The sequence below is a fragment of the Daphnia pulex genome, chromosome 9 (genome assembly GCF_021134715.1).
Source record: "Daphnia pulex isolate KAP4 chromosome 9, ASM2113471v1".
NCBI classification, from domain to species: domain Eukaryota; kingdom Metazoa; phylum Arthropoda; class Branchiopoda; order Diplostraca; family Daphniidae; genus Daphnia; species Daphnia pulex.
The window spans coordinates 7,462,244-7,488,357 of NC_060025.1; the positions used below are offsets into that span (position 1 = coordinate 7,462,244).

At 41.3% G+C, this 26,114-nt stretch overlaps 1 protein-coding gene across 1 annotated transcript; it reads right to left on the bottom strand.

Annotated features, from left to right (window-relative positions):
* Window positions 1–219: 219 nt before the first annotated feature.
* LOC124202836 (probable G-protein coupled receptor B0563.6) lies at window positions 220–25,617 on the bottom strand. Its single transcript, XM_046599303.1, has 6 exons — window positions 25,019–25,617; window positions 8,689–8,838; window positions 3,753–4,036; window positions 2,881–3,173; window positions 590–788; window positions 220–475 (listed from the first exon to the last, which is right to left on the bottom strand). Exons 1-6 carry the CDS (start codon window positions 25,500–25,502, stop codon window positions 320–322), a joined length of 1,566 nt encoding a protein of 521 aa, XP_046455259.1. The 5' UTR covers window positions 25,503–25,617; the 3' UTR covers window positions 220–319.
* Window positions 25,618–26,114: the final 497 nt, after the last annotated feature.

Here is a 26,114-nt window from a genome sequence, read left to right on the forward strand (position 1 = left end):
TACATTTCACGGAATAGTAATAACACACACGCACAGAACGTATGTCATATAGAAAGTGGTCGCTTGTTTTTTTTCTCTGGTACCTGCTGGAACGCAGCGCAGAAGAATAAATCATTTTTTAAAAATTTTAAAATAAAAAAGGGAAAATGTCGTCTTTTTCTCCAGGAGCACAGCTGTTTGTGTTTGTATGTATGAGATGTAAGCTGATATATTAAAATAAAAAAATGCCGACTGGTTGAATATATTATATCTATTTAGCGATCCACCGGTGATATGGATGAGGTGTGCTGGCCGGCTCAAAAATCAAATGGAGGTTGGATTACAAGCAAGTCTGCTGGGCCGCCGCAGTTGGCCGGGTGGAGATGCGCAGCGTCTGGAACAGAGTGGCTCGGAAATCGCGTGAGAACATGCAGTAGATGTAGAAGGTGAACGAGTAATTGGTCACCTCCAGAATGTTGGCCACCGCCCGGAAAACCTATAATCAAATCGGCCCCGTGAATATCAAATCAAAAGAAATTCGATTTCAGATTTGATTAGATGGAAATGAAATTTTTGATTTTAGATTTTTATGGAAATTGAAATGGCTGACCTGGAAGTAATAGGATTGGAGAACGGCTTCGTGGATCATGAGACTGAGCACCAACTGCGGCGTGATGCAGACGGAAAAGAGGATGGACGTCGATCCCAGCAGGAACATGAGCCGCTTCTCCTCCCAGTAGCGCCTGGAATCGTCCGCCGGCTGCTGGCCGTTGGGCATCCTCGTCTGCTGTTGCTGGCCTCCTCCTAGTCTGATCAAATCAATTTTTCCATTTTCAATGATTTTTCTTATACACGTCCATCAAGCCGCGCTTATCAAGTTTAAATGTAAATTTACCTCTATAACGAATAGACTCATATATAATCATATCACATATATATAATCACATCATAGATAACTTTTTTCCGACGTCTAAATTTACACAAGTCTAATATTGAGACGGCGCTTGATGTCAAAGTTTTGTACGACTTGTCGGGAAACTAATTGGCATTGATACGCGGTATTATACGCCTTAACTGCCAACTATAATAGGGCGGGCGGTTGAATCGTTGGGACGGACCAGAAAAATGGGAATTTATTCCACTCGACTTCTTTTCTCTCATTAGATTCCAGTTTATCAAATCCGGTTGAAAAGTTTCTCGTCCAACCTGGGCACCAATTCCGGTTTTATTTTCAATTTTTTTTTGCTCCATCATCGTGAATGGGGTACATAGGTATTAGATATTCACGAATAAGAAATGCTAGATAGCTTTCTATATTAGATGGCTGGGAAAAAAAAAAAAAAAAAAAAATTTATATTTCTGGGTTGAATAACCATGTGTGGTCGCCCCATTCAAACCTGCGCAACTAAAAAATAAAAACTCGAAATTAATGTTTGGTGAATCGGAGCCAAAAAAAGATGACGAGGTCAACGACGTTGTGTGAGTAGAGAGAAAACAAAACGTGCTGGCAATTATCCACGTCGTGTAATATAACAGCAGTTAGTTTCTTGGCGTCAAAAAGATATCTCTTTCCGGCTTATATATGCCATTTTCTTTTGTTATTCCGCTCTGAATCGAAATAACACATCGTGTCTATATAACGGCGTTCAATACCTATATGACGACATCAGTTGTATACAACAGCACTATAGATCATTGTTACAAGTAGTAGGCTATCATCGTAGAGTATATAAGAAAAAAGGAAAAACCAGATTTTCTCAAATATTTCGCGTAGTATTATAGATATTAGACTTTCTCTGAGCGCCAAAAACCGAATCATAAATCACAAGGAGAGTTGGCCAAAAGTCGGAGAAAATTTTTTTTCTCGGATGGTTCTTCTATATGGACGCGCTGGGATTTCCTGTGTGTTATATTCTTTATTCTTCTTCTTCCATTATTTTTTTTGAGATATCTCCAGACACAGAGGGAGTGGTGTCATGTCATGTATATGGGATGTCTGTATTTGCATACGAGCTTATATTGTACACATGTTTCGCTATGCAAATATTCGTCATGGGCGGGGATGAACTTTACTGGTGCTGTCTGGATGAGTCTATACCACGTCTGGTGTGTGTAGATCTAGTATGTTCGAGTGTGGGCTGTGGGTGTACAGAAGCCCTCGAGAAACCAGTTTTGGCGGAGCGAATAAAATATAGAATATATAGAAAATAGAAAAAAATTATAGTGCGGAAATCTCAAATGTGTGCATAAGGGACTGAAACCCAGACAGCACGTAACGGGAGGGTTGCGTCAACCGAAAGTCAACCCGAGGTAATCGGGACGTCGAAAGGGAAAAGTATCACAGGATTAACTGGAATACAACCCGCCCAAATGGTTAGGTTAGGTTATAACACCACACTCGATATATCTACTACGTATTACGCCAGCAACTGTTTGACGTTTGCCACTTGTTATATACTGTCAGTTAACACGACCATTTCGAAATCGCATTTCCTATCCCACCAAATTTCAATCGAGAACCCCCCACTAAAACAGAAGGAGATGTCTCCCCCGTAAAAGTTCCGGGCTTCAGTGCCCTCAGTCACGAACCAATTAGCATATGCAAATCCTTGACGATTTCTTTCACAAAGCCGCAGGGAAATGTCGACTGTTTTTTGGGGGCGACTTTCTCCAAAAAACCAAAACCCAAAAAAAACAACTCGTATAAGGCCAGCACACACACTCGTCTAACTCATTATTATACATATAAACTATGCGGAACAGACTATACACAAAGTCTGTTTTGGTGTGTGCATAGACATCGGCTGCCACGCACATCAGATACTGATAAATCAATTCACGTTATTTGATTGGAAAGTTGATTTGCGATCAGATTAGAGAAGAGATGATGGAGAGACTCACTCGTTTCCGTTGCAGGCGGAGCCGTTGTTGGAGACGAAACTGACGGCCCCGTCGCGGGTGACGGACGCGATGACCATGGTGGTGGGCGACGAGCCGCTCGTCTGCTGCTGGTCCCGCTCCCGCTGCTGGCCCAAGCTGCTGCTGCCGTTGGCGCTCTGGACCGACGACGGCGGCGGGAGGAGCTGCGAGGCCGTCGGCGCCTTGGTCAACATCCTCCTCCGCCTGGCGCACGTCCGCCTGTACACGACGATGATGCAACAGTTCAGGTGGACGATGATCAGTGTCGGCGCCATCTTTTAATTTTTTTAAAAATAAAAATAAATAAAACGGGAATGGATGAGATCAATAATTCATTTTGGTAAAAGGTATGATACACTTTTGATTATTTGACGCGGGTTGACGTAATGTGCGGATCATTTATAGTGTACGCGGCTGGGGGGTGAGCTGAGCGGCGTATATTAATGGCTTGGTCGTTATAATTCATCAGGTCGCATCGTCCCTTTCGTGTTGTATTACATGGGAATAACCGCCTGTCGTGTTGCGCCATCAACTTTCCCTCTTTTTTGGTATTATATGATTATATTTACCGCGTTGATTAATTTCCGTGTCAACAGATGTGACGTTCGAAAGTGACGGGGACAAATTTGTTTCTCCCAAAATAAAATAAAAACGGAGCAGCTGCGCTCACGAATTGAATGCCAAACAAAAAAGCTCCTCCCTTTTTTGAACTTTTCTAACATGTAATTTGTTTCAAATTGGCGGGCTTTTTGAAATTGCCTTTGAAGTGAAAATTCGTTTGATTTTGATTTTTTATTATTTTCCTTTTGGAGTGAGAGTTTGGTTAATAATAAAAGTTGAATCATCATTTTTACTTTGAAGATGACTTCTAGGATCCAGAGGTAGACGGCCCAGAGTGTGGAATGAGCGAAGGAGGGGTTCTCGCGCTTTCTGTAGACGGGCAATCCGTCGGGCAGCGATGAGCAGGTGATGACGTGGGCCCGGAACAAGTAGGGGAGGTAGAGCGAAACGGCCAGGAGAGCCAAGCCGAGGGCGACGAGCGGAGTCTTTTTGGCAGCGAAAGCCCGCGTCCGTCCCAGCCGGCAGACGGCCAGGTAACGCTCCACCGTCAGAGCCACCAGCATGAAAACGCCAATACCTGTTTTATTTGGGTTTTAAATAAATATGCCATCAACGTTGCATAAGCGAAAAGAGAAAAGAAAAAGACAAAAAGAAAGTCAAGTCTCGAGACGCGGAATTTCATTTTTTTTTAAAATTCAAAAAGAAAGTTGAAACAATTATCGTTTAGAACGACGGCTGTCGCTGACGGCCGACATTAATATTTCCTAGATCGTTATAAAGATCAGCATTTCGAAATCTACAAGGAAATGGAGTTGTAATCAGCTTTGTTATATTACATTTCAGCTTATATTTCCCCATTGGCGATTTGACGTGATTGATTGAGGTACAAACGGGAGTATAATCTTCTGGCGTGGATATGCAGAGAGCCGATTTGAATGGAATCGCGCAACCCAAATCGATCCTAATTATTTTTAGAGGGGAGCCTTAATTCTTTTGGGAAAATGAATGACGCAATTATATTTCGGTTAGGATTATTATTTATTCGTCTCATTTCCTTTCGGGGCCGGCTTCTATATACTCAGCTGTGAGTTATACTCTACTATATATGCGTCCGCTGTGTGCGAAAACTCATTTGTCAACGGCGAGCCCAGCAGCCGAGCCCAGCTCTATATGTGATGTTGACTGTTCATATTTGATATTAGCGCATACAGCGTATATACTGTTATAGGATATAATAGCGCGGACCATTCGTAACATTAGCGCTGTATATTATAAATCAACAGCAGCAAAGCAGAACAAGTTGCATGTGGACGTCGTCGTCGTTGGATATACATTCCGCTGAAAGCTGCCGGCCGGAAGAGCTATAGGGCGTCATAGGGCAACTGTCACATTAGTCAATATATTAATCTCCCAGAGTTATATGCATGCACGCTACACATACACAGCGCTATACTATACATTATTGGGCTGAAATATTCGCCATTTTTCACCTCGCTATCCCCAGAAAAAAAATAACATAAAACACTTTTATTTTTCATAATATTCCCAGCATAGGCTTCATCTTTCCACCTGCTGGACTTTGCTGCTTATTCGTGACGTATTACGTACGTACACGGTAAATTCCACTTTCATATTTTTTGATATTTTAAAATCCAAATGGAATTGACTCGGAATAAAGAAAAAATCTTGCACTATTAAAATCCACATATAAGAGATACGAAATTGCCTCTGCTGTATATCCATTTTGGAGGCTATATAACAGCACAGTATAGAAAATTTTAATGCACTGCACTTATTTCCCTCCGGTTAGCATGCGAAGATATTCAAGATATAATCGTGGACCCGTTGAACCCTGGACTGCTGCGCTGCTCTGCTGTTGTGCCAGCACCCACATGCAAACGGGTTGTTTATAATCTGTATAGGCGCGCACGGATGAAAGGGGTCCAGCAGCTCTGACGTTCTTTGATATCCGTTGCAACTATAAAAGAAAGTGTGTCTGAATTCAATTCCGCCCCGCAGCAGCAGCCGCAGCAGCAGCAATATCACATGCTGCTCAAAAAGATCCTTCGCGTTTGTGGGTCAACAACAGCAGGACAATCGGGAGTCTCTACACGTGCCAGGACATACCCAGAACTGAGAATTATATCGCTCGATGCTGTGTACTTCTCGATTTCCTTTCCATGTTAAATCAATTCAATGACTCTGCTGCCAAAGTGGAGTATCAAACAAGTTTCAGACCATTTTTGATATTTAAGTTATTCGCATTTCCAGCCAGCCAGCACAGCCAAACCGCTAGAAGCGCAATGCTATTTGTTCAAAATAATACTCGTTTCGGTCGAGATTTTTAAGTACAGCTATATATTTTTTCTCTTATAGACATATTTTAGCAGATAGAGATCGACAATGAGTGTAAATAAGAAACTCTTTTTTTTAGTTTAATGATGTCAACTATATGTATCCATTACAAGTCGATGACATAAAGTTACTGCGCTCCTGGGCACGCGTCCTCAAATCCAAACAAACATATGCAACTGTTATGACGTAATATAAGAACACCTTTAACTTTAAAACACAAATTTTACGCAGAACCCTGGTGATGACTAAACTATGCGCAATCAATCTTCTATAATATACGTTACGTATATAGTCGTCGGATAATAAGTTTGTTTCTATACAAGTTGGTTACGATGGTCCGCTCGTTGGTGGAATAAGCAGATGAGCGCGGTGGTTCAAACTTTCCAGTTTATACATTTTAATTTCCCCGAATAAGCTGAGAGAAAAGAGTGAGTAATATTAGCTTCTTATATGACCTTTGTGCGAAACATATAAAAGGAAAGGCTCGTATTAAATGTAATACGTCGTGATTTTCATCCATGGGCGGTTGAGTTGATCTTTTATATTACATCCCATCATCATCTATTATATAAGCGCAGCATCATGCAGCTGTGGAACCTTAATAAATCCTCTGGTCTAATTGAATTATAGGCTTTCCAAACTTGTCTACGTGCGTGTGCTGTTTGAATAACTTTCTTTTTCTAAATAGCAGCCCGCCAAATTCAATTTATACAGAACAAATTCACAAGAGAAATAAATCTATTGCGAATTTTATATACGTCCCGTGTGGAAGTTTCTGATGCAGCAGCTTTTACATGTTTTTAAGAGGCCATATAATGTTTTGTGATGTATAATCGGTGCTCTGTCATCACACAGAGCTGTGCAACGTGCTATTACGTCAAAGGGCAATTTCGCAAGAGCTATAATATAAAGAAATTGTTTTCCCCCTAGAAGTTGATTTAATTTCGCTCTTTTGCGTTGCAAAGGGAAAATTCTAAGAATTCACGGCGGGGAAACGACTAAAGGACGATTACGTTGATGATGAAACAAATGTCCGTGTATAAATTGTGCGAGTGCCGTACACGTACTGTACACATTAATTCCAATAGCAGTCGAGACTATTACTAGATGGAGAAGAGAATTAGCATTTAGAAGGCGTCATTTAAATAGATCATGACGAATATTTATAAGGTATAATACACTTTAGGCTACTATTGTTTTTTTGTTCCAGCAACCAGACAATGTATATTCATCCAATTAATTGGTCTGAAGAATATTCAAATGATAGTCTACTATATAGACTAAACATTCGTCTTGTGTGTTGTCAAGGGAAACTTTCTTTTGTTTGTACCAGTAGCAAGTGGACTGATTAAAGAGCTTCCTATAATCATTTACTGCTGGGTGCATTTCTGAAGGAAATTTAATCACGTGAAGGAAAAACTTTTCTTTCTTAAACACGTATACAACACACAGCACCGCCGGAAAATCGATAAAATAGAACTGGGTCAATAAATCAGCAGTCTCAGTATATATTTATTTGATTGCGCAAATGTTTGTGGTTGCAGCGGACGATTGCTTATGCATGAAACAGTTCAAAGTCCCTGAATTGAGTGGGTATATTTTTAGCCGAGCTGAAGGGCCTTTATGCTGCAGCTTTATGCACGTCAAGTACCCAAAATCTATATTGTAAACTATGGCCAAAATTAACATAACAGTGAATGAAAGGTATTTAGATCTATAGGACTCTGACATAAAATTTTCTACTTATTGCACATGTGTAAGAAATAATCAAGAGTTTTGAGAACAAACTATATACCACAGTTTGTGTTTTTTCCTGGCCGCAGGATAAAAAAAATAAAAGGGGGGAAGAAAAAGCTTTCAACTAGATGAGAAACGTTTCGTGATTTATTTCGTCTTATCTCAACAACAGCAACACGCGACCCAGAAATAGCGTGGGAAAAAGGCCCTTTTACTATTAAAGAGTCTTTCCCATTTGTTCCAGAAGTCAGCAGCATCCACTTTTTCTTTTGGATGTAAACGTTACATCATCGTATTTATCCCAGCACTCAATTCCAATTGATTTTTTGACTGGAACCCGGAGCACCAGCACCACCTTATCCTAACAATTTGTCAACATCCCGAACTGTTATTAACTTTATAACACCGAAGATTGGGAGGGTCAGTTTAGTATGGAAAAAGGACTCGTTTAAGTCTAGAAAGAAAAGGGAAATGAGAAGAGAATAAGTTGCATTATATCTACACACAGTACATCATATGCTGCACTTGGCTTCTGTTGTAGCCTATGAGAAGAGAAAACTTTTCGGGTAGCTACACCCAAAAAAGACACTTCGTTACACACATATTGTGTCCCGGCGTAAAAGGATGACATGTACGCGCAGAGAAGAATATCGATTGATGAGGGTCATTACGATTTTGCCATGACAGAATTGTTTGGTTATACATCCCAGACGAAATGTTTTTTTCTTTTTTGTGTGTGTGTTTGCTGTTCGTATACCAGACACCCTGCATTGTTCCCGACGACCCGCATGATGTGTCTCTCTGTCGCTTATTTATTCACACACAAAAAACCGCGATCGTGATGACATTCGATCAAAATTTCATCCCGTCATTTATTCCCTGGATTATATTTTGAACTGTTGATCCTTGGCATATCATCAGCTACAGCAGAGAGGGACATTTTCCGTGCAATTTCAACAAATGCCAAGGATGATGAGAGGTTAAACTCAAACAAATATTGACTAATAATAATAATATTGCTCGCCATTAAATTTATTTTCTTTTTCGGCGCGGGAAATTTATATAGCGACGACATTTGCGCGTTTTTTGTTTTTAGCGCTTGCACAACTTTTAAGTGTTTGTTATTATGATGCTTACCCAGACAGGCGTTGCCTAGAAATAGTTCGAGATGAGCGTGGAAAAATGCCTGGGCGAAACTGTTCCAAGGTCCAATTTCGTTGTGGAATAGAATTCGACTGGAAAAGGGCAGCGCGAAAACGATGGCCAGCAGCGCTGCACCGGCGTAACCTGTTTGTACAAGAATTTGAATTGACATTTAATTTTTTTTTGTCCTTTTTTGAAATTATTCATTATATTATATTTAAGTCTATATATCAGCTATCGGCTTATGAATGACAGAAAGAGAATAAATATTAGGTGCGCAGTTGTGTGCGGTTTGAATGAATCACATGACAGATACGACTGCATGGGTTGTTGTTGTTGCCCGGTAAAAACGCCTGGAGCGAAAAATGCGCATAATGGTTAAATCTCCATGCTAATAAAATACGTCTTGAACAGAAAAATATATCCACTCTCCCACAGCATGCACTGAGCTGCGCAGCGGATTAAATGCTGTAAAATAAAATCTTTTTCCATAGCCTAGTATGAAATCAAGTTTAGGCGAATACAACACAGCACATTTCAGTGATTTATTATATACTCTTTGTCGAGATAAATCTCCGTAGAGTATACTACATGGCTTATGCGATTTTATATTCCTTTTTTTTCCAATATAAAAGGTGAACGATTTTTTTATTGACGAATGACGTTAGAGATGATTATAGAGTCCTACATTGACACAAGCTATACACGTGTAAGAGCTCAGTATTTCTTATTCCAGAACCGCAATCGGGAATTCCTTATTTTTTTATTCTGCTGCTGACGATTTCATGTTTTGTTGTGTCTAGTCCACGTGCCGTCGCGCAAGTTATTTGTGCCGAATGTCATCTTCTTTTTTGGCACCCCCTGACGTGTTTATTTATTTCCCGCACGACGTCGCGTCTATATATGTACTCAGTTGTCAGCCGGCGCCTTTTTGTCAGCTGTTTTTTTATAACCCCCCTGTTTGTGTGTGTCTAAACTTTTATACGATTGCGTAGATATATAAAAACCAATACAATATAAAGTTGCACCCCAACATATCCAGCAGCAGAGTTCAAATATTTACACACAATAAATTGATCGATAGCTATAATCGTGTTTTATTAGGGGACGACTGATGCCGGTGCTAAAAGGACCGTGACGAGGTGAATACGAATCAAGAGGTCGGCGGGAATAAAAAAAAAAAAAAGAAAAGAAAAAACGCGGGATTGACAGTCTTGTGGGAAATCTGGCCCATTTTGCTCGGTCCCTATATATATAAATCCCTATATATATAACGATGATGAGAAATCGTCGGTCCCACAGGAATGTTAATATTATAGGCCTTTATATTATATAGACTATAAATATAAGTTCCACTTGGGCGTCCATACATTCAAAGACTAACGCTACCACTATGAATCGAGCAGCAAGTCATTTGCGTGTGCTGCACAATTTCAAATTCGTTTTCCCTTTTTCCAGCAAATCAAAAGTCAATTCTTGGAATTTATAGAAATCAGAACCGAAACAATTTCAAAAGTTTGAAAACTTGTCTTTTTCTTTCCAAAGTTCCATTTATATTCACATCCGCACAGCTGTGTGCTGAGTGCACATATATGACAGGCTCCATTGAGCATCCGCCGGATAGTTTTATTTCTTTCTTATACACCATAAATAATTCGAAAAGAATGATGGCACAGCACACAGCACAGCACACAGCACGACCATATAACATGAAAGATGGGCTGCGTCTTTTTCAAACTCGGCCCAAAGTTCAAATCCTCTATATACCCCTTTTTTGAACGAAACTTTGTGATTGATTGACGCCGTCGCCCAACATCAAATGGTATAGAGAGAGATATATACTAAGGCCATCAGCGCAGCACAGAGTTCAATGCGATATATAGCTATATGACATGTCATTCTTGTATATAACATCCTGATTGGTTGGCCTGTTCAGTCAGCACATTTATATTTCTAAGATGTAATATGCTGCTCTTTTATTATATAGATATAGTTCTATATTTTGCTATAGGGGAGGGCGATTTATAATAACCCTATATATACTTTGAACAGATCTAAAGTCATCAATTCAATTCACGGCCGCTCCCGGCTTATATATATAGGCTATATGTGACACGATAAGAAGGGAAAGACACTTGATCAAGTGCTATGCTGGACGAAAGAAAAAGAAAGAAAATAAAGAAAAAACGAATTCATAGTCGGAATGATATTAGACGTGAACGGACGTGAATTCTTTTCATTCCATCCGAATTCCTATTGCTGCTGCTGGAGGAACTTTCTCCAATTTCATAGGATTTTTTTTTCTTTTCTCTCTGCCGCTCTCTGCTGAATTGAGACTCAATAATTCCGACATAGGAATCTCTGCGCTCTCTTATTTAGTTACATAAAGCAGCCTTTAGAGCGTCACGATTGAGATCGAAACACGTGGAATTTCTATGAATAGATTATGAGTAATAAGTTCGCTCATAGCACCAGAAACGACGAGGCTTTTTAGCATATTAGCTCCCACATTACTGCATTATATTATTAGCTATTCGATTTCTCTCTGCCACTTTTCTCTGATGTATGCCGTCACCGACCAAGTGGCAACTAGGCCACAAATAAGTTGAGTGAGTAATTTGGCGTCGTCGGCGTTAATTAGCCATCCCCCCCTCTTCCCCATCAGTAGCAGCATAGAAGCAAGCGTTTCTTTTACTATATAATTATGCCAGCAGCACAAGGGTCTTGTGTGGACTTGGGGTTACATAGAATGGGCTCCTGACAGCAAGGGTCTATATGTGTAGGCCCTTGAGTGTGTGGAGATGCTGCATTGAGCGTGGATTGTCAGGGCTACGCTGATGATGAAGGAAGAAATATATAGAAGAGGGGGAAACATATCTAAGGAAAAAGGAGGTACAATGGTGAGCCCGGCTGACGTCCTGTCTCGTCTTGCTGCTGCTGCTGGGTCTATATAATATAGCGTCTAGACGTATTAGTTGGCTATATAATATATATGACCAACACAGTATTATAACAAGCTTCTAGATTATATGACGATGTGATGGCCATATATATAGAGCTTTTCTCTTATTGCGGCTCAGCAGCTGATGCGGGTGAAAGTGACACATCGTTCTATATAACTTATATGCATCAGGACTCTGTACCTAATAATATCAAATCATGTTGACTCGAAATATATTTGATCCGGATTTGATCTTAAGATTATTATTGATGATCGGCGCGGCTGATGAATCAGTTCGTCGGGTTGGAATATCTGCGCAAGGCCAGCAGCAGCAGCTGTCACGAATATAACCTGTCAACACCATCATCATCTCGCGCCAATGCTGCAAATATATAATCTTAACACAATGTTTGTGTTATGGTTCGCCAATTTTTGCATTTTGATTTCTCTTGGCGTTATATATTTTTAAAAAAGATTTTTTTATCTGGCACAGTTCAGCAGTCAGCAACATGGTCGATAGAATTCCAATGAATGAAAAAAGGAACTCTCTCGTCGGACTCCCGCGGTACTAACACATTTATGTAAGTATTTACAGCAGCGTGACTGCTGCTGCTGTGCATCGACCTATATTTTCGGTTGAATGTTGTAATCAAACCTGTTGTTGAATTCGATTGAATTCGTTGTCCTATATTTATTTGCAGTGATGTATATCTCCCGTTCGACTTCCCGTCACAACGATGCCACATCCAATCACAGCAGCAGTGAAAGAGATTTATATAAAAAAGAAACTAAACACGTTTTTAAATCGCTCATTTCTTTCCACATTTGGTGTCCACAATCATTTTTCAATTTGGTCTGAATTTTATTTAGAACTCGGGTCGCTTTGTATATGGACAAGATAATTATATCAACATAATTTTGTTTCCAAAATTACCATTGCGGAAATCTGTTACAATCAATCAAGATCCGAACACAATGAATTTTATTCTAAGGCCGATGGACATTGACGAGCACATTCATTTTAATTGTTTCTTATTAACTCAGATGGTTGGACTTGATTACAAAGTCTGTCTAGGAAAATAAAAACAATTTCTAAAATTATTATGCACAACATTAAATTTAAAAAAAAGAGCGAGAGGAAGTTGGATTAAGCGATCCACACAGGACGTACAGCACCATGGTTATGTAAATGTGGGAAGTCTCTCCAACATCAACAGTCATCTCCGGTTTCCAATTAAAACCGTTGGATACATAATAAACTCAATGATCCGCACGCCGAAAGCTAATAATATCATATATAATGCTTCGAGTTTCATCGTGTGATGCCGACAGTATATAATATGAATATTGTTCTTAATAAAACTACCCACACGACTCCTTTATAAAGCGGTATAGTGTTCGACTACCTCCGTCCTTATTGGAAAGGTTCTTCTTACAGTCTTTCGCTATGCAAACACCAGACCGAATTCTAGAGTTCTCCGAAATAACAGAATGTATTGCTAACATCGTAATTATTCATATAGCCTATTCTTGGAAATCTACAATATAATTGGCCTATAATCCACACACACTCTTCCATATCAAACAAACTTGATTCATAATGAAATTCCTATCCAAGCCTACATTTTCATGTGAATAATCATTTCAATTCCAAGATATATAGGAAAGGCTTTTTAGTCCAAAAGTCAGTAGCTATATAGCAGAGATATAACTATCCTTTAAATTCTTAGAATAAAGATGTTGTACATTGATGTCCAATCCTCGGGTCGTTGGGTATATGTGTACGATACTCTCCTATTATATGAGGTGTAATATACTCTGTGACCTCGGTTGACGCCTAGCACCTCATAGGTAGGCCTATATAGACTTGAAATAATACGGTCCTCTTTTAGGAAAATGAAACAAAATGTATCTCAGCAGGCTTTCAATACATATTGTTCACATGACCATTGACCAACAGCATCTAGCGTAGATATACTACATCAGGTTTTTTTTTGCTTTATAGACGCCCACACGACCGTTTGGCAATTTATATAATATTTCCTTATCGATGAGTCTTCGTTCAATATAATAAGAAAAAAGTCTGCTCTATATTTTTTGTTTTCTCTTTTGCCATCGCGTTTGCCATGGCTAAGTCGCGCTAAGTCGTTCCAGCAACGTTGATCGGGTGAAGAAAAGCCCCGAAAAGCCCCTTTATTATATTATTATATCACTCTATAGTTTACTGCTGCGGCCCTTATATAATATAACATTTAGACTTGGGGGGGGGTGAAAGTGTACACACTCCCGAAAAAAAAAGAATCTGATTTATCACGCTGGAAATATATATATTATATAATAAAAAAAGAACAATCACATTTGTAGACAGACCAATCCAGCTGAGAGTGATGATGCATGGAGAGTTTGATAGTTGACTCTAGCCTCCCGCAACAACACCATCACACTGCACACAGCAGTTTATAATATAATATCGGATCAAAGACACCACGTCGTTTGCTGGCCGTTTTGAAACGGCCATAAAATTCCAATATATTTTATGCTGTAATATCCAACTGGGGTGCTGCGGACGTTTTACCCCCGCGAATAAGACCAAATAAATCTCTTCTTTAGCTTTGGTTGACATTTTATAGAGAGACACTTTCAGCCCAGCAACACAGCACACACAGGGGGATGAAAAAAATAAAGCCGAAGACGTTTTATATGTCTTTTTCTCCCCTATAGCTATATAGCCTACACAATTAAACACCGCCCCACTGCACAGCACACATTCCCCCCTTTTATATCTTAAAAAAAATGTAACTCTATTACTTTTCTTCGACTGATTTTCTCACAGGAACATTACTATACTACCCCCTTCTGCTGCTCTATATATGCCCACATCCCCTCTCTCAGTGTCTATACGCCATTGGTTTGTGGGAAAGAAATCGAGAGAAATCACAAGGGGATATAATATAAAGTCACTTTTAGTCTAATGGTCTAATACGATCCAGAATAAAAGGCGCTCGAGTCTCGATATCTATTACAATATATTCGTTCCTTTACATCTCAGTCCTTCCTGCTATGAGGAGGGCGAAAAACAGCAGACTTCCTATCCTAGCTCTCTTTCTATTATTCTTTCTTGTATAAATCCTTTTCCATCAGCATCACCGAATAAGAAAAAGAAAAGTTTCTTTTTCTCTTTACTTTCTTATATATAGTAGTATCACTCCTTTGCTGTGCTGTTGGCTCTCCTATATATTTAAGTAATGTTATTTTGTTTGGCTGGTTGCTGTGCTGCTGTGGTGAGATCCAATACCCGCGAAAAAACACAGATCGTTTACAATGAAACTCCAGCAACGGCATGTGTCTAATATCGATCGATTTGCAGCGAGAGAGCTCGCATAACAGCACTTTGGCGATTTTTTTCGCGTGCGCGGCTGTGCTGACGAAATAACATGTCCAGCTCCAATCACTCTGCACCAGCAGCTGTTTGTGTCGCCCTTAACTCTATAGATATAAAGGCCTATGCTGGCTGCTGACCTTTTGTGTAATATACAGTGCAAATAATATAGTACAGCATATATCTATGTGTGTAGTATTATAAGCGTTGCGCAGCTCTATCCCAATATAGGCCTATTCTATATAACACACACATGGATGACAGCCAAATTCGTTGTCGGAAATGGACTTTACGTGTGGTCGATCCACAATGCCGTCCTTTTTTTATCCTATATGAACCCCTGCTGCGTATCATATATACCCGCATGTCTTTGGCCAGCACAGACGCAATACCGAGGGTGCTGGGAGGGGGTTTGGTCGTATAACCCGTGTTGGTAGCCAAAAAGGGGGAAGAAAATATACGTAGATAAAAGAATATATAAAGATCGAATAAATTTCCCCTTTTTTTTCATCTTAGATTTCTACCCTAGCAATTTGTCTACCATCTTTTATACAATAAAAGACTCTCTCCGGTCTCTGCTGCGTCTATATCAATATAGAGAATATATACAGAATATATACATGCATATATATATATACAAGGTTTGTCGGGATATGTCACTTATTATAGGGGTTGGCAGGAGGCGGAAATAATATTCCCGGCCGACAAATCTGAACGTTCGTAATATTATATAGAGAAGAGGGAGAGTGCACGACTCTCGATGGCCTATCGTAAAAATGTACTAGACAGTTTGTCCGCGTGTACCCATTGCACTGCAACGCAAAAGATAGCTATATGCACAGCTCAAGCTCCTTTTGCTGAAAGTATAAAATTTAAATCTTTTGAATTTGAAATCCCCCAAAAAACCTTTATAGATCTTTTTGTTTGTGAGCTAACCGAGCTATATTCCAGTATCCAGAGCACCACCACCAGCAATAAGTCTATTGATGTGCTTGTATGTATAAATAATAGAATATAGAATCTCTCCGTCAAAGTTAATCTCGCATAGGCCTGCTATAGGATGTTTCCGTAGCTATATATATAACTATATAAATAGTTTCGGGTGATGTTGGTTGGCAGCTCGGTGATGGATTTCTGTGTAGTAGACCAACCCCTATGTGCATGTAATATATATAGTGAAAAACTATATCACTTGAAGTGAAAGCACACGTGTCATCCTTTTATAACAAGATGAATGCAGGAGAGCTGGGGGTGTTTAGAGGCTCTTGCTGTGACACACAAAGGCATCTGGGTGATGACTCTCTCTCCTTTGTACATATATACCACTACTATTATGCATGTGCATATAATATGTGTACGTTATATGATATATTCCTATTGCAATACATCAACTTGATCTCAGGGCGTTTCTTAGATGTTGAACGTCAGTCAGAAGACCCTGTGCTCTCTCCCCTGGCAGCTTTTATAAAACGCAACTTGTTTGAAAAAGAAACGAAAAGATCAAAACTTAGGACTATTTTTTTTTAAATGAGGTGTGTATTCGCCGAAGGCGAATGTTACCAATTTATTGTCATAGGCATGGTAAAATACAAGAGTCACACTATTATGAAGTAGAGATAAAATAAGGATAAGAGAGGGGGATGGGAGAAGAGAGAGGGAACCGAGAGGAAAGATTAGGCAGAAGATCGAAAGTAGAACTGGAATTCTGGAAAGTGAAGCGGAGCGGCACGCGATTGAAAAACTGAGTAAAAAAGAATAAGAAGACTAAAACGAATAAAAAGACGCCGCTGCCGACCCCCCAGATAGACCGGTGCGACGAGATGCTGATTTGGATGTCACCAGCACCGCGAAGCAACGGACGACTCTTACGGCCACGGTCCGGTTAAGGCGCCCGCTAGAGCCTGAGGATGAGAGCAGGGTTAAAAGCGCCAGAAATTAGGGCACGAGGGACTCATGCGAAACAAAAGAGCGGCCAAAATGCATCAACTAAGAGCACGAGTAAAGAGAATAGGAAGACTAAAAAGAATAAAAAGACGCCGCTGCCGACCCCCCAGATAGTCCGGAGCGACGAGATGCTGATTTGGATGTCACCAGCACCGCGAAGCACCGGACGACTCTTACGGCCACGGTCCGGTTAAGGCGCCCGCTAGAGCCTGAGGATGAAAGCAGGGTTAAAGCGCCAGAAATTAGGGCACGATGGACCCATGCAAAAATGTACAGAGTACCAAGACGCAACTAAGAGAAGAAGTAAAATATAAAGAACTGGGAAAAGGTGGTGGTGGTTAAAGTCTTTTGATAGAACATAGGAATTTAACAAGCGAAGACCAAAGAATTTTGGATTGGGAGAAAGCGTCTAATGGGACTGGCCACGACAGCTTTAACTCAACCGCAGAATTAATAAGGCTGACTCTGTGTACGGCGTGGCTGGTACAGACAAACAAAATATGAGCCACATCTTCCACTTCCCCTGAAAGGCAGGGACAGAGCGGTGACGGAGACTTTTTTATTTTAAAGAGAAAGTTGTTTAAGCCGCAGTGGCCCGAGAGAAAGCTGCAGAGAAAGAAGGGTAATTTAGAGGAGGACAAAATCGAGGCGGATTCCACTGAGGGAAAGAACAAGCGGGTCTGGGCACCAGTATTTGCATTTTGCCAGGCTTCATTCCAAAGGGAAAGCATTTCTGACCGCAACAGTCTTTTCCTGTGCAGACCAAGGGGTATGCCTGCTGGAGCTTCAGACGCCAGAATTTTGGCAGAGATAACGCCAGCAACTTGTAACGACGAGGGTGGCAGAAGCGCAGCTAGGGTAGAGATGGATCTCTTTAGCACCGTTTCGATTATTTTGAGGTGCAGAGGGAGGGTGTTGGCGAGAATGAGGGCCGCGTCAGTAGACGTGGATTTGAACAGACGGCCAATTGTCAGCGCAAAAGGGCGTTGGGCGGATTTCAGGGCTGCAATTACACGCTTCCTGCGGATGGCCGAGGCCCAAACAGAGCAGTTGTATAGTATAGTGGGAATCACGGTTGTTTTATAAAGAAGAGAAATTGCATTACGCGAGAGGCCCCACGAAAGCCGACAGCATTTTAGAATAAGAAACAAAAGTTTTTTTACCGCAGCGCATTTGTTAGATATGTGGGTGTTCCAGCTGAGTTTGTCATCGATGGTTAGACCAAGGTACAGGCATGAGTGGGAACGAGCAACACATACGTTGTCAACCTTCAAGGGCAGAGACGGCATGGTTCGTTTCGAGGAGAAGACCATGAAGACGGATTTTAAACCGTTGAAAGTAAGTTTGACCGAACGACCCCATGCTACAGAGGAATCGCACATTGCTTGAAGGTTGGCAAAAGCAGTATCATAGTTTTTGTCCATTGCACAGAGAACAATGTCATCTGCATACGCCAAAATAAGGAAGGGGAAGGGGAAACTAAGGCTTAGCAGTTCCTCTATAAGAATGTTCCAAAGAAACGGCGAGAGGGCACTGCCTTGAGGACAACCGAGCTCAGTGTTGGCAGTGAAGGTGTCCGAAGCGTTTTTCAAAATGCTTGAGCGAGAGCTGAGGAAGTCACCCAGAATTTTTACTAAAAACTGGGGGCAGCCTTTTTTGATCAGGCTGTTCAGAATGGCTGGGTGCCAGGTCGCGTCAAAAGCTGACTTAATGTCTAAAAAAGCACAACAAGTGACCATCTTCTTTTTTTTGTTGCCTTCGATTAACTTAATAAGAGAGAGGGAGGCCGTTTCTGTGGATAAACCTGCCCTGAAACCATGCTGACTGGGGCTGAACCAAGAGTGCGTAGCAGCCAAAGCTTTGAGTTTAGCAAGAATGATTTTCTCAAACAGTTTAGAGAGGCTGTTGATAATACTGATTGGTCTGAAACAGTTTGGGTGAAGGTAATTCGGCTTATTGTTTTTTTTAAGGATGACGATAGAGGCGGTTTTCCAGCAATTAGGAAAGTAGCCGAGGTTAAAGCAAACCGAGAAGAGGGCCGCTAAATGGGATTTTATTAAATCGAAGGAATGGCTTAGCCAGATGGACGAGATTCCGTCCGAGCCGGCGGACTTAGAGAGGCGTACACTATCGAAGGCCTGCTTAACTTCGGAAGGGAGGACCAGAAATTCCGTAGAGGAGAGAGGTGCTTCGCAGAAGGTAGTTGAGGAGAGCAGAGCGGATTTGTGAAATGAGTCATCTGGAGGGTTAGTCGGGAAGAAGTGCGAGCTGAAGGCAGAAAGGATGTCCTTTGGGTCGGTAATGGAAACTCCATCAATTAGTAGTTCTGAAGGATGATTGTTTACTGGGGTGGATAACGTCAACTTTTTTAACTCTCCAAAAATATCTCCGTTTAGGTTATTGGAGCAGAAGGATTTCCAGCTTTCTTTTTTACCTGCTCTTAGGGTCCTTTGGTATTCGGCTTTGAGGTGACTGTACGCGTCTCTATTCCCTTGAGAGGGAGACTCACGGCTGAGTTTGTAGGCGACTTTCAGCTTTTTACGCAGAGACCACATCATATCGGACCACCAGGGCATCCTAGCAGGAGCTCGGGAGGGATGAAATGGGAGTTTACTTTTCAGAGCAGCCGACTTGATAGAGTCAGTCAAATTTGCAATGAATGCTTCGATATCCTGAGGAGAAGTAAACGTCTGTACAGTACTGGGGCTGGCCATGGAACCGAGGGAGGCTTCAAGGTTTGAGAGAAAAAGAGGCATGTTGCAGTTGGGAGGAGACGGAAGTCGGAACTCAGTACGTGCAGGCAGGGCAACACGACAACCAAAGGGCACACGGAAAGAGATAAAAGGGTGGTCCGAAAGAGACGGATAGGCCGGGTACAGCCAACCATTGAGGGAGACGGAGTCCCCAGCCAGGGTGACGTCAACAAAGGACGTGTTGGACGGCTTGTGTGAGAGTAGTTTGAGATTCACATTTGAAACAGAGAGAGCGTTATTTAGGAAGCAGAGCTCTAGGTCAACGCCGATGTGGTCAGTGCGAACGCTGTTCCAGGCCTGACTTTTGGCGTTGCAATCAATGCCGAAAAAGGCGTGTTTTTTTACGGCCGGCGGAATAGAATTAAAAATTGACTCGAGGTGTAGAGGAATCGATACCAGAGATGGTCTGCAGTAAATAGAAAAGCAGAACAGATCGTTGGACAGCTTGATGCCACAACAATTATTTGATAGACCAAAAATGCAGAGCGAAGCGTTCAAAGAACTTTTGGCAATAATCAGGGCGCCGAAAGCATGCTCGGAAGATAGATTGTGGAAAGAAGAGTAGCCAAGAGGAACGAATTTAGGCTCAAACGAAGAAGACAGGGGGGACATAGCTGCATACGGCTCTTGAATTAAAATTACATCAATGTCAAGATCGAGTATCAATTGAGAGAGATTAAGCGCAGCGCAGCGCGAGTGCCTTAGATTGATCTGAAAGCACTTGAGTGGGGCAGACGCTTTACTGATGTTGTGATGGGCGACTGGCATATTCACTCGGTGGAAATGTAGTCGAGGTATTGAGCTACGGCTTTGGCCAGAGCAGGACAAGCGATAGATCCAACTTGGTGGTTTTGCTGACAATTCGCACATTTGAAGTCTTTAGGGAATGATGTACAGGAATGAGTCGCGTGGTTCTGTGAGCATTTCCCACAGACTAAGATAGGGGAATTACAAAAATGATGGATATGTCCATACTTTTGGCACTTTGAGCAGTGCCGCACCTCTTTTCTTGGGTCAGACTCGACAACCGCATGAGTAACGCCATCCAGGAGGATTCTACCACTTTTGATCAGATGCTCACAGAAGGGCTTGGAGGAGAAAGCAATTCGGACAAGGAAAGAGTTACTGTTTGGGCGTTGGTGTAGAACCCGCACAGACTGTAAGTGACCCCTTAGGCCAGGATTTTGTTCAACAAGCCTACGATTAAGAGCGTTCTCTTGCGCAACTCGAGCAGCCTTATTTTCAGTGCCTTTTAGATGGGAGATTCCCTGTAACTCTCGAAACCTGACCAGAGCAGGAAACTGTTTTTGAGGGACCGATACAGAACGAAACACATTTTGGGCTGAGTTATTGTTGAAGAGATCTTGGGCTTTGTCACGAGAGGCCACGTCTAAAAAAGACAAAATTACTCGTCCATCGATTTTCTTTATGTTTTGGACAACTGGACCGTCACCATCAAGGTCAAATAACTTGTCGATTTTGTCGTTCGAAATTTCGCTCATCGGCAGGCGGTCGCTACCTCCTACATGAGCGATCAAAACGGGTTTTTTAGGTACCTCCGCATACAGGCGGGTATTTTTCGGAGCCGAGGGATTGCTAGTTGGAGGGTTTGAAGCTGGATGGGGTTTGATCAAAGACGGAGTCCTAGCTGATTTGACAGACGATTGCAGCTCAAAAAGCCGGATGTCTTTGTCAGCAAGAGATAGTTTGGCCGTTAAAAGATCTTTTTTTGCTAGGTTAAGTTCGCTTTGGAGGGAGGCTCTATTTTCGATTGCTTTCTCCAGCTTCTCGATTTTTTTTGTCATTAGAGACTTTTCTGATTTGACACCGACTGCTTCTTCTTCCAATTTGGCAAACAAGGATTTCAATTTTAGCGTCTGCTCTGCTGCGTCGAGATCAAGGAATGAATCAACGTCCATTCCGAACGCTTTATCAAATAGGAAAGGAAAATTATCATCCTTATCATCTTTCTGCTGTTTGGACAAATTTGTCTCTTGGAGGGAAAACTGAGCTGCAGAGCTATCCCTCTTTGTCCCGGCCGCTTTCGGTTTTAACAACATTGCGGCTTTACAATCCACGCAATATTTGTATCTCGAGTCAATCGGGGCAAACGGAAGAGCGCAAGATTTGCAAGAGATAGTTTGACTTTGAGACGGGGTGTTGATACTGAGAGCAAGGGAAGTATGGCCCCAGACGGAGGTATCTCCGCCTGGATCATCATCGTCATCTCCCATCACTCTTAGGGAAGTGGATAAAGTTAGTGGCTAGCAATTAAGATCAGGGCCCTTATAAAAAAAAAGGGAAACAAAAAACGAGAAAGAAGAGAACGAAAGAGATGGACGATCCTCTTCGACACTGGGAGGGACAGGCAAGACGAGTACGGCGTCGAAGAGAATTAAAACTACCCCCAGTTCCCTCACCCCTCAAACCAAGCGTGAGCAGAGTGCCCAGTACTCAATCCCCCCAAGGTCTCCACCAGAAGGTTTCCGGCGCTCCCTCAGAAGCCCACGACACGAGAACGGATTGAGAAGCTGGCCTTGCCACTCGCTCAGGGAGGAGGAGCAAGATCACCGGGGATCTTAGCTCTATAGAGCAATAAACTAGGGGACCAAGCCTTTTCCAGTTATGCTTAGAACCAGACCGGACGGGGTGGAATTTCACCACACACTTCCTGTTTTAAAAAATTTGAAAATAGAACTTCGCAACTTACGATTGACACAGGGTTATAACCCTGTTTGATTTCCTTTATAACTGATGAACGAGCACAAGAGAGTCTACTAATTGGGAGAGAAAAAAAAAACACAATTAAGCCAACTGATATAAGTAGAAGAAATAATAAGACGTAGAAAAAAATATGAAGGCAGCAGAAAGGTGTGATACAAAGAGAGAAGAAAAGAAAAGAAAAGAAAACAAAAACTGAAAAGAGAAACTGATCCGTCAGGCCACTGACAGATCAGCTGGAAGGGGGGGGGGAATTTTATACACAGACAGTAGATCGAAGAAACAAACGCGAAAAGGATAGAAAAAGAAGATGAGAAATATAGAAAAAAGATAATCTGCAGAGTCCAGATTCACTCGCAAACGAGATAAATCCAAAACTACTGTTGAAAACAAACCAGAAAAAGCACAAATATCCAAAAAATCGGGAGCACAAAATCACAACACGTCGAGGCTGTAGCAGACGACGGACGATCCGAGCAGAACTTAGGACTATATATTTGATTTTTTCTTTTGTCGTGCAACTCATTCGATAAAGTGGGTCAATTTTGATGGATAGAATTTCAGCACGAGGGAATTCACTTTTGACACAAGGGTCAATAACCCGACACCATGAAAGCATCAACAAAAAAGGATAGGCCGGATACGGCCGGATAGGCTATCCTATATACGTTCCTGTACAATTTGTTATAGCCTCTATATATACATATTACCAGACGACCTTTTGTGATGCTGGAAAGAATTTATATTATATCCTATATACAAGCGTCTGGGTAAAAGAGAGAGACACAGACAAGATAAACATTCATCACATCATCAGTTAAAAAACAAACACATCTCCAAAGCGGGCGGGCGGCGGCGGGCGGGTTATTTCATACAGCCAGCAAGCCATGCAGCAGCAGCACTTTCAACGCAAACAAACAAAAACAATTGGAGCTGAGTGCATCAGGAGCAGGAGCTAGCAGGAAACTAATACACATAGAGGCGCTATAGGCAGGGGCTATACGTGCTGACTGATGATGGTATATATCCCATATGTGTGCTATGCATGTCTTATTAACCGGGAGAAAAAGGAAATAAGTTAGATTATTATATAGATTCTTTGTTTATAAGGTGTGTAAAGAACTTTTTTGAGGGTGACTTTCTGCGACTTTCTGTAGGCCTACACATTGATTGAATGATATATGCTGGCTATATATATACCATATATGATATGCAAGCTTGCATGTTTATTATAGGCTTGATGGATATTGATCACGCCCATATTTGTGTGTGTGTTGTTTATACACAAATCGATAATATAGAAGAGCGTATACGTTTGTATATGATGGAGGGATTGAGACAAAGGGATTCCACAATTCCCAGTATTATCGAGTATTATAAGAAATCAGCATCAAAGGAAGTCTAATTATGACTATACTGGATTTTTTTTTTCAAACTATATAGTATGTGACACGGGCTGACGGCCAAAGCCAAGAAAAGTTGAATCTACTGCGCATCAACGAGTCCCATCACACAATGTGAATCGTCTGGCAACGACCATTCGAGCGCAAAAATACGTTTTTTTTTTTTTTTTTTTTTTCCACCGTTTCTATTTCTGCATATATCATTTGTAGCTACACGAATCAATCTGTATAATCCTGTAGTATGTACCCCCTTATATTGCGTTTTGGGTAAAAGCAAGGGTCTTATATTATGCTGCTGTATTCTCCCTCGCTCGCTCGGAGAGATTCTTTTAACTTCAAAAGACATATTATTCGCGACAGACTGCGCAAAATGGCCAATATAACCCGATATAACCGAGGAGATAAACCACTCGAAAACAGCTGCAGAGATCACAACAGTATATTATATTGGTATAGGGATCAACCATTTGAAGTATTATATATACGCGCATGTCATTAAAAGAGTTGTGCTGCTGGCCGTGCCAGTGTATAGGACCGTGAATCAATAAAATTCCTTATCAAATGTGCGAATATGATCCTATATATACTTATATAATACACCCACAACAATACACTGGTTACATAAAAGAATCCTGGGGGAAAGTGCTGGTAATATAGGGCCACTCCAATAAAAACACAAAACAGAAAGTGCTGCGCCGGGCAGCACAAATGGGTTCAGTTCGTCTAGACACACACGTCATTAATCGACTTATATTTTCTTGCGAAGAAATATATATCCCTGTGGCTATCGCTAATAATATAGTATAAAAAAACCAGCTCCTATAAAATAGAAATATAATATCTTTTGCCGAGTATAGAGTCTAAATTGTACCCTATTAGGGTACTGGGTACACTTTGCGCAGTGTGAAAAAGTTAAAGCACTTTGCAAGGACGGAATATATAAGTACATATAGCCGTCAGCGGGTCATCCAGGCGGAAAATCCCGAGGACTTGTATGTATTTATTTATTATATTATCTGAAGAACTTTTGGCCGAATTCTTGGCATTACTCGACTCTTATCGGTCACTATAGATTATAGACACGCCCGTCGAGTCCATAGCACATAACTCGGAAATGATTGGATCGGACTGGTGTTAATATAAAACTGAATAAAAGGGAAAGTGATTACATAATCTGCTGTACCTCTCATGTAGACGTAAGCCGGCCCTCGCATGGACGGCCGAGTCAAGACGATCAAATTGAGAACGTTGCCCAAAATACCCAGAATGCAGATGGCGGGCAGGGCGATGCCGTACGAGTAGTATTTCAACCTCTGCATCTCCTCGTGCTGTCTGGCGTTGCTGAGACTATTGTGTTGCAGCTCCTGCTGCAGCTCCTGCTGGTGATTGCGCAGGATGCCGGATGGCGTCGGGACGCTGCTGGAGCTCATCGATGACAATGACCAATCGGAAGTCACGCCGTAAAGGTGATGCTGCTCGTTATTGCCGCTGACGACGTTGGGGTCGAAGAAGGAATCGCCAGCAACAGCAGCACTTTGATTGAAGCGAGTGAATAAAGCAGCGCCAGTCAAATAAGCGGTGATCTCTGGCGGACATTTGATCACAATCTCCGCCAGAGACGATAAACTTAAAATGTCTTCAACGCTGGGATCTTCCATGATGATCATATTTACTGAAATATTTTTTAGTGTAGAAATTTAACCTATACGGTGTTATATGATCTATACGTATATTTTTTTCCTGATCAATTCACTCGCCACTACATCGTGAGACTGAATGAAATGCGGGCCGACCCTCATAGCCCCTTATATGCTGCCGACTAAGACGTACCGGGTGACTCTCGAGTGCCATGCGCAGAAACTCAGTTCGCTTATACATCACAACAGCACAGCACCGACGTATATTATAGCCTAATATTCGCACCTGTTTCTACAACGTTTGTAATAAAATATGCAAATAAATATGTATAATATCTGCGTTTTTCAAATAACGATTCTTGAATTCATTGATTTGAAAAAATAAATAAATAAATAAAATGCAATCAAAAAATTCTTGGAAAATATAGAATGTTATAAGCTCAGATTAAATGAAAGTGATAAATTGATGAAATAATTTTTTTAGAGAATAGGAAATAATCGTTGTGATTTATATATTTTATTGCCTTTTGCCATCTAATAGACTAATACTTTAGCCAAAATATAATTTAATACGAACCGATTACTGTGCGCCGGCTATAACTTCCGGTGCTGGCCAAGCACCGTCACCTTTTATATTATCTT